Source organism: Callorhinchus milii, unplaced genomic scaffold, assembly GCF_018977255.1.
Source record: "Callorhinchus milii isolate IMCB2004 unplaced genomic scaffold, IMCB_Cmil_1.0 Scaffold23, whole genome shotgun sequence".
NCBI classification, from domain to species: domain Eukaryota; kingdom Metazoa; phylum Chordata; class Chondrichthyes; order Chimaeriformes; family Callorhinchidae; genus Callorhinchus; species Callorhinchus milii.
Window position 1 is genome coordinate 332,399 of NW_024704764.1, and position 9,690 is coordinate 342,088.

At 49.2% G+C, this 9,690-nt stretch overlaps 1 protein-coding gene across 1 annotated transcript; it reads right to left on the bottom strand.

The window, feature by feature from the left end:
• Window positions 1-1,165: 1,165 nt before the first annotated feature.
• klhl11 (kelch-like family member 11) lies at window positions 1,166-8,010 on the bottom strand. The gene is made up of 2 exons (XM_007904398.2): window positions 7,541-8,010; window positions 1,166-6,039 (listed from the first exon to the last, which is right to left on the bottom strand). Exons 1-2 carry the CDS (start codon window positions 8,008-8,010, stop codon window positions 4,452-4,454), a joined length of 2,058 nt encoding a protein of 685 aa, XP_007902589.2. The 3' UTR covers window positions 1,166-4,451.
• Between the last annotated feature and the right edge of the window lie 1,680 nt (window positions 8,011-9,690).

Below are 9,690 nucleotides of genomic sequence, written 5' to 3' on the forward strand. Positions count from 1 at the left end.
ACAAGCCTGGCAATGCCTGGCAGTCACACCTCACAAACAGTGCCATGATCCAGTAAAACAAACAGGGAATCCTGGAGTATAAAATCTGTCCCGACAGGCGCTTAAGACAGACTAAAACGGGTATGGTCAGCGAGGGTATATTCGGAGTGTGTAACCTTCTCCCAAACCACAGCACACACAGGAGGTGGCTGGTGGGGCTTACGGTCAGGCAGATTTGTTGCTTGTACGTTGAAGCAGGATAAAAAGGTGCATTGCGGTGTAACATCTCCCAATCTGTGTTCAAGATCACAACAAGCAGAGGTTATCATTCCTCATGTGCTAAAACATGCTGCAGTATCACTTACCATCACTTGTGACAATGCGCGCGTGTTGAATCTAAAAATTAAAAGGCGTTGTTAGCATCAAGACTTCAATTGAAAGAAATCTCAGCATCAGAAACGGTTTTCAAGCTGTGTACAAGTCGGATGCCGAAAGCTGAAATGCATTTCCTTCCCTGGAGGAAACCAGCACAGAGCAGCTCTGTGTTCTGTGTGTTTGTTTAGTTGTAGCTTCCCTGAGACGGATCAGCCCTGGGGTTGGGTCACGTCTGCTCATTTCCAGATTTCTAAACGGGCCAACGGTTTACAGTTAGAAATCTGGAAATGAGCAGACGTGGCCCAACCCCAGGGCTGATCCGTCTCAGGGAAGCTACAACTAAACAAAACCAACACTCAACTCTGTTGATTACAGAAACAGAAACGGAAGTGGCTGGGAACACTCAGCGGGTCAGACAGCATCGACGGGAGACAGGAAAGTGAGTTAATGTTTCAGGTGGACGACCTTCCATCAGAACAGAGTTCTCACTTTCTTCTCTCCATAGATACTGCCCGACTTGCTGAGTGTTCCCAACCAATTTCTGTTGTCATTTCAATGTCCAGCATCTGCAGTACTTTGCTTTTTTTCCTGTTGCTCACAGTCTCTCTGCTTTGTGTTCATTACAGTCAAGACTTGTACCGTGTAACTGACTGCCAGAATGTAGTTGCAGAATGGAACCAAAAAAAAAAGGACAATCACATGGAAGAATGGCATTAATGTGTGATATCTGACAGCTTAATGGTACTTAAGCAGCCCAGTCAAAAATGTATTTACACTACCACAAAGATTATACACATGGTACGAATAAAAATTACATCTTATTATAGACACATACAGAAGCACAACGGGCAGCACTTAATTTAAACCATTCATTTAAAAAAAACAGCTGAACACAGACCGCTAATAAAAATAAAGGACGGCTTTATGGTTCCCCTCCCCATCCCAATTGAAAGCAACCCTACAAAACTAAAATCAGGACATCACCAATTACTCATATCAAAATAATTCTATACAAAAATCTTCTCGAGGCACTGACTCTAGCTCCACAAAGTAGGCCACTGAGGGAATGGATCACGTATCAAACACACAACGGCATCCCTTCCACACACACAACACACGCGCACAACACATGAGCTGTCATGTTACAAACGCAATCACAAAACATGAATTTAAACAGAGATCACTTCCAAGCCGAAGACAGAATGACTTCTGATTAAGACTATGACATAAATTTAAGAGATTGTCCCTTCTCTGAGAAGTCTTACAATGAAAACATAACAGTGAAAAATACATTTGGGAATCGCAATAATCCTACTTTAGTGTTCCTATATACACAGCACAAGGGAATGGCACAGAACTCAACAGTACAATATATACTCACATACACTTATAAATCAGAATGTTACAAACACAATACTGTATTTAAACAACCAACATGTATTTTGAAACATATAGAGTAAGAAAAGTATTCTTTTCAAGGGAGTGCAGAGCTCAAATGTTTGTATGAAAGGGCCCCATTATATCACACTCAATTCTTTGAAACACGGGTCAACTTGAGCTCAGATAATAATTTGTCCAGACAAACCACAATCAGCTGCAATGTACAGTAAAAACAGGAGACAGACAAACAAGTGCTTTGTGCAAAAACCTGGTTTCCACCATTGTTATATTGGATGAAGAGAATGAGGTAAAAAAAAGTAAGAGAAATGTCTGAATATAGTGTTTCATTATATGTGGAGTTTGCCGCTCAGCTCTTCATACCAAACCTGTTTAATTACTTTTCCACAGATTGCATATTGGAGAATTGCACTTTCTCCCACTCAAAATTAAGAATAAAACCCACAGCAGAGTGTGCACTGGATCCACACATTGTGTATTATGAAGCCTCAGCCACAGTGCAGCTACAGTTGGAAAATAAGAATGGTGGGTGCTATTACAAATCAAACAGGAAATGAAACAAACTATCCTCCAGCAGTTTGAATAGATTGAGTTCTAAGGTTTTCTGTGTATTTCCCATACAAAAACAAAACAATGATCAGCCTGGAATCTTTTCACAATAACCAGCGTCTGGGCAATCTGCCCGGAGCGTTCTGTTACACTGAAAGTCATTCAAGCTTGTTTGCCGTGTTTTTTTCTAAGAACTTACAAGTCATTCAAAACACTCCTCCAATTCACATGATTTGGCTTGAGCTGTTCTTGAGAGTATGGTGAGTCCAACCACTGAGCTGACCCCCTGAGCTGCAGTCAGGGAATCCCTAGTCCTGATTCTAATTGATCAAAGTTGCCAACCTGGCGGTTAAAGAGAACTAAATGCAAATAAAACGCAGAGAAGTTAAAAAGATTTCTGATCAGTTACTTACCTTCACTAACTGGAGTCGTATTCTCAAGGAACCAGACAGTAGCTCAGAACCGCAGCCCATTCAGCAAAGGCTGAGCTGGGCTTGGAAGCAGATTTTGGCCTCTCGCTAAAATGAATAAGAGCCGAATTTACCAAAACCGTCTCTGGGAATAGCAATGTAGTCTGGACAGACAGGCCTTGCAGTCCATATGCAGCTCAGCCTCCTGACTCTGAACAGAACCAGACTTTCTCACCCCAGCTCAACAGTCCCCAATTATCCGCTGGAATCAGGGAGATGGTTATTTCCTGTCACATTCCCCCCAAACATTCCTTCATGGTTCACGTACAGTAGAGCCACGATTATCAGTTTGTTTCAATTATCTCACTCGAATAATACATTTAATCGGATTTCAGTGTTTGGAAAAACAGAACAATGTGGAAATATGCATTAGGCAAAATGGAAAAGGTTATAAAGTGGAATGCTTGGAATAGCGAAAAAAAAGTGAAATTTAACACAGGGGGAACCCAAAGAAAGGCTCAATGAGCAACACCAAAAAGGCCAGGAATGTAGTAGATGATCTATGAGCTATTGTAAATTCTGCCTAATTAATGTACACCCAAATTAGAGCCACTGTTTGACCAGGACTCACAGTGGAAACACAAACTATCTTTGCAGCAAAGGATCAGCAGAAAAATAGTTAAAAGATCTACGTTTTTTGTCCAGTGACACAAACGCTTTAAGGAGAAAGGTCACAAACTGCATATCAATACAAGCAAACAGCTAAGTTGCTGCCCAGATCAACCTTATCTTCTCTAAAAAGGAGGTAAACAAAATATACTACCCGAGCACATAATCAGCCACCCTGAACAACATCTGCCAACCCAACACCTCTGTCAAACTCCCAAAGGTTACACACAGCATTGGAGAAAACTACAACCACAACTTCCATAATCATTTAATTTTTTTCTTCATAATGAAATGTTAGCAAAGATGGTTAGGTCATTGGATTGTGGCTGTGATCCCCCACCCTGTGAGGGGAGGAGATCAAAGAGTGGACACCAGGCACTTGGGAACGAGGAATAAAGTAATTGAGTAGCCCAGCCCCACCCAGGGGACCCCATTGCACATAAGCAGACACTAGTTTCTCTGTTGCGGTTGTTTTGTGGTGAAGCAATTATAACCTCAAAAACTGAAATATCTAAAAACATTTTGAGACCTCCTACAAAGAACTAAAAAGCTCTGCTCTCAAGAAATGACTAACGACTGCACTGAATATACGATTATCATGCTGATTAAAACCACCGTATCAGAACACACAAGAGAAGGAGCTGATCTCTCCACGTAAGCACAGGACACAAGCGGGAATCCAGCTTTGCACCAACCCAGAGGACAGCTTCAGCTCTCATCGAAACGGTCCAGCCAAACTGCTCAAGGCAAGTGCCACCCACAGCCTTGTTCCCACGCCTCCAATATTGCTCTGAAATGCAGGAGGTATCCAGGGCCAGAATGACTTCGGGCAAACACTTGGCCTTCTGCTGGGCACCGCCTCACCATGACAAGAGATTACACGATCAGCACAAACCGGGTAACTCGTACAAAGCCTCGACAATTTCTTGTCCCAACTCCCTGCTCCCATTAGTTGGGAGCCTGTTGAGCACAGCCGGATGGGTGTGATTTTTGCTTACAGGGTTGCTGATTACCATCGCTCTGACAGTGCTGGAGGTGGGGCTGAAAATTGCTTCGGCGAAACATTCGAGCTTAACACTCAACTTGTGGCTGGAGTTGCCGTCTTAGACTCAGAGACCGTCGATGTAACTGCTGCATTTGCTGCATCCGTTCTCTCTGCCTGGCCAGATTCTGGGGCATAGGATACCTCTGAGAGCCATATAGGAACCTGTAAGGGATCCGCGCATGGCAGGCAGTTGCCCGGCAACGTGGCTGAGGCATGGGCGGGAGGAGCATCCAGCGCTTCCGCTCAGAGCAATAGCGGTACGCCTCCTTCCGGTACTGCTTGTCAATGTCATCGCTGTTCTTCCAGCCGCCAATGATGAAGACGTCATCTCGAAAGTAGCAGATGGCAGCTCCCTCGATGCTCAGCACCTCCGGCGGTAAACTTTCCAGGATTTCATCCGCCGTCCTGGCGCAGATCTTCTGCTTGGCTTCCTCGTCCGTCAGCGAGTAGCTCTTGGGGCAGCAGGAAGCCGTGTGGTAAAAGTTTGTGCTCGCAATAGCCATCTGAAAAGCACAGTAGTTGTCCAGCAGGGGCAGGGAGGTCACGTCCTGCCACTGTCTTGTGTCGGTGTCATACTTAGCGTTCACAGTCTCCAGTCCGTCCTCGTTATCGGTGTCCACGGGGGTGCGGGCGGTGACGTACACAAAGCGATCCTCCACACTGACCGCTTTCACGTCTCTCAGGATTTTTGGGGCCGATTCCAAGTGGTGCCACCTGTCCTGCGCAGGTTCATAAACATCAACATCTTTAAAACCCGGACTGAAATTCCCATGTCCACCAATACTGTACAGGTTCTGCTTCACGGCCGATAGGCCGAAGGAGTGCTTCCTGGTGATCAGGTTGTTGACTTGCTCCCAGCTGTTGCGGTTTGGGCTGTACCGCTCGACGGTCTTAGCAAACCCAGGTTCCATGGAGCCAGCCACGTACACATGGGTCTCTGTGATTGCCATAGCGTGTCCATCTAGGTGGTTGTGAATGTGGGGAAGATTCACCCATCGATCTTCATCAATGAAATATCCTACGCATTCGCTAAGGTAATCCCCCCCCTCAGACACTCCACCAACCACCATTATGACGTCCATGTTCTGCCCGAAGCGGGGTTGAAATGACATCACTCTGGAGGCCCAGTGCTCTAGGTTACCACCAGGCTGAAGGTTCTCAGACCTCAGTGCATGACCCTCCACAGCTTCAGATACAAGCTTCAGGCAGCTTTCGTTTTCAGCCACGAGCCGCTCGGACTTGATAATCCGAGTCAGGTAAGTGGGTTTCATCTGGGGCAAGCGCAGCAGCTTGAACAATTCTTCAAAATGCTTCTCCCTCTCCTCAGGGTTACGTTGCACCCACTTCACCACAGCCTCAAACAGCACCTCCTCAGAGTCCACCGTGATCTCTGCATCCGAAAGCCAGTCCCTGACCAAGTGGTAAGGCAGAGTGTAAAACTCATCATCTTGTACCACCTTGGAGAAGTCTCTACGGATCATGTCTGCAGCTTTCAATGCCAACTGGTCGAGGGAGTACATGTGTGCCAGGCTATGGACAGCCACACAGTTGGTCAAATTAAGCTTTTTCTTGAGGAACTCACAGCAGAATTCTTTCAGCTGCAGCAGGAGGAACCTGGAACAAAAACACAGGGTTTTAATTACATCTGGTGTCAACATCACACAGCAAAGGCTTGTTTAAAATTAACATCACGCACCAAACGTTTAGAAACTTTAAGTTGTTAAGCACAGAGGTTTGTCCCTGCAGTTTATGCTCTGGCTGCATTGGTGACCCGGCAGAGATGCTTTGTGAACAAACAGCCAAATTAATAATGTATGATCTAAACGCAAAGAAACATTTTGAAAACTAGGGGTTTCATTAGCCCTTGTTGCCATGTAGTTTGATGTAATAAAAATAATATCAACTCTAAACATATTTACTGCCCACTTCCTGCTGCAGCTTCCCATTTCTGAACAGATAATAAAACAATCAGCAGGGATGGCTTTTAATAAAAAATACTTTATAACAAGCACTGTGCTATAATTTCACAGTCACATAAGAGGTTCGGATGATTTGATTTGATTTGATTTCCTCCACAAAAACAAAAATGTTTTTGTGGAGGAGTGAGTAAGTGAGGAATGGGTGTGAGTGAGGGAGTGTGACAGTGTGTGTGTGACAGTGTGTGTGAGGGTGTGTGTGGGGGTGAGTGTGTGTGTGTAGGGGTGAGTGTGACAGTGTGTGACAGTGTGTGTGAGGGTGAGTGTGAGGGTGTGTGTGACAGTGTGTGACAGTGTGTGTGTGACAGTGTGTGTGAGGGTGTGTGTGACAGTGCGTGTGTGTGTGTGACAGTGTGTGTGTGAGTGTGTGTGTGAGTGTGTGTGTGACAGTGTGTGTGACAGTGTGTGTGACAGTGTGACAGTGTGTGTGAGGGTGTGTGTGGGGGTGAGTGTGTGTGTGTGGGGGTGAGTGTGACAGTGTGTGACAGTGTGTGTGAGGGTGTGTGTGACAGTGTGTGACAGTGTGTGTGTGACAGTGTGTGACAGTGTGTGTGAGGGTGTGTGTGACAGTGTGTGTGTGTGACAGTGTGTGTGTGAGTGTGTGTGTGTGTGACAGTGTGTGTGACAGTGTGTGTGAGGGTGTGTGTGACAGTGTGTGTGACAGTGTGTGACAGTGTGGGTGAGTGTGAGGGTGTGTGTGACAGTGTGTGTGACAGTGTGTGTGTGAGTGTGTTTGTGTGTGTGTGACAGTGTGTGTGACAGTGTGTGAGTGTGTGTGTGTGACAGTGTGTGTGAGTGTGTTTGTGTGTGTGTGACAGTGTGTGTGTGAGGGTGAGTGTCAGTGTGTGTGACAGTGTGTGTGAGGGTGTGTGTGACAGTGTGTGTGTGTGTGACAGTGTGTGTGAGAGTGTGTGTCAGTGTGTGTGACAGTGTGTGTGTGAGGGTGAGTGTCAGTGTGTGTGACAGTGTGTGTGTGTGTGTGTGTGACAGTGTGTGTGACAGTGTGTGTGTGTGTGTGTGTGTGACAGTGTGTGTGTGAGAGTGTGTGTGTGTGTGTGTGACAGTGTGTGTGAGGGTGTGTGAGTGTGTGTGTGTGTGTGTGACAGTGAGTGTCAGTGCTCTCTCTCTCTCTCTGTCACCTGTCCGCCAGCTCGAGCACCTCGTGTACGGTGCCGGTGCAGACGCGGATGCCGCCGGTGTACATGTACTGGATGACGGCCTCCACCGTGTCGGGCTCGGGCCCGGGTTCGGCGCTCCACTTGCGCATCTCCACCCGCTCCGACCGCGACTCCTCGAAGTTGCCGCCCAACAGCGGCTCGAAGTACTCGGTGGCGGCGGCCAAGACCGAGCGGTGCGCGCGGAACTCGCGGCCGCCCACCGCCAGCGTCAGGTCACAGAACAGGCCCCGCTTCCGCTGCTCGTTCTGGCGGCGCGACAGCTCCGGGCAGTGGCCCTGACACTCGAACTGCTCGGCCTCCGAGTCCCCGCTGTCCGCCTCCTCCGAGCCCGAGGCCGAGGCCGAGGTGGGCCCCGGGGCCGCCATCGCCTCAGCTCTCTCCCGCCTGAAACACGCCGCGCGCTCCGACGTGCGTGCTGCGTGCTGCGTCATCGCGAACCGCGTGGCGGCGCGCTGGGTGCGTGCGTGCGTGCGTGGCTTGGCGTCCGTCCGCCCGCCCGTCCGGCGTCACCGCCAGGGTAGCCCAAAGCCGCCCCAAGCGGTAGCCCAAAGACGCCCCAAAGGTACCTATCCCCTGCTCTATGCGGGGGCGTTGCCTGCTGACTGCTGTGGCTGTCAGGGCAGGGGTGGGCTGGCAGGGCAGGGCTGGCAGGGCAGGGGTGGCAGGGCAGGGCTGGGGTGGCAGGGCAGGGGTGGCAGGGCGGGGTGGGCGGGCAGGGCAGGGGTGGCAGAGCAGGGCTGGCAGGGCAGGGCTGGCAGGGCAGGGGTGGCAGGGCAGGGCTGGCAGGGCAGGGGTGGCAGGGCAGGGGTGGCAGGGCTGGGCTGGCAGGGCAGGGGTGGCAGGGCAGGGCTGGCAGGGCAGGGGTGGCAGGGCAGGGAGGGCAGGGCTGGGGTGGCAGGGGTGGCAGGGCAGGGGTGGCAGGGCAGGGGTGGGGTGGCAGGGGTGGCAGGGCAGAGGTGGGCGGACAATTCCAGGGTTTTTAGTGCTTTCGAATCCGTGAGGAAAGGTCTTGAAAGGGGAAAAAAATATGTATTTTCTTTGAGCACAGAGCCACACACACACAACCAAGTTGGCCGCATTGGTCACCTCTCTCCCTCTCCCTGTGTCATGTCGCCACCACCAATGCTCCCCACTCATCACAGCTGCCGATGCCGCCATCGAGACGTCTCAAACGCACTTTACAAGAGATAATGCAATGATTTCGGACACTCGATCCAGGACTGTGGTACACAATTGGCTGCCGCGTTTCGCCCACACATATACAGTTCATTTCACTTGACGTAAATATTCTGTGAAGTGCTTTTGAGATGTCGAGGAGACATAAAAAAATGCTATATCAAATGCCAGGATTATTATTAGTGACTGTATAGTTGGTGGGTGAAACAATTGGCAACCCATTGTGCGCAGCAGTGTCCCACAAACAGTCGTGGATTCAGTGACCAAATTATTATTGTTGTTATTTGTCAGAGATATTTACCCCAGAAAAATAACTGGAGAAGTGTATTGGATTAATGGCCGTGTTTCTCTGATGAGCGTGAACTGTGTCACCCCACGCGCGCTGCCGGTGGAGACACGGATGTGCTATTGATGCTGTAAGGACCTTAGTCTTTGAAAATGTATTCCCAAACGACAATTACTCTTGTAGCCCTTCTAATCTGAACAGTTTCTGCTACATTACAAGCATCTGAAGTGTCTGACCGGCCAGACTAATTCGTAGTATCATTGTAGCAACTATTGGAAAAGTAGGGGGTGGATTCTCAGCTACAACAACAACAAGATTCGATTTATAGAGCGCCTTTCACGTTGGGAGGACGTCCCAAGGCGCTGTACAGTGGGGTCAGGACCCGAGCAGGGGGGAGATGGTCAGGGGGAGGGAAGGGAGGGAGCGAGGAGTGGGTAGAGAGTCTAGAGGGGAGCTGAAGGCACGGTCAAAGAGAACGGTCTTGAGACCGGCCTTGAAGGAGGAAAGGGAGGAGGCGGCGAAGACACTGGGGGATGGAGTTCCAGAGCCTCGGGGCTGAAGGCCCGGCCACCGATGGTAGGGCGGTTGGGGTGGGGAATGTGGAGCAGACCGGAGCCGGAGGAACAGAGGGTACGGGCAGGTAGGGAGG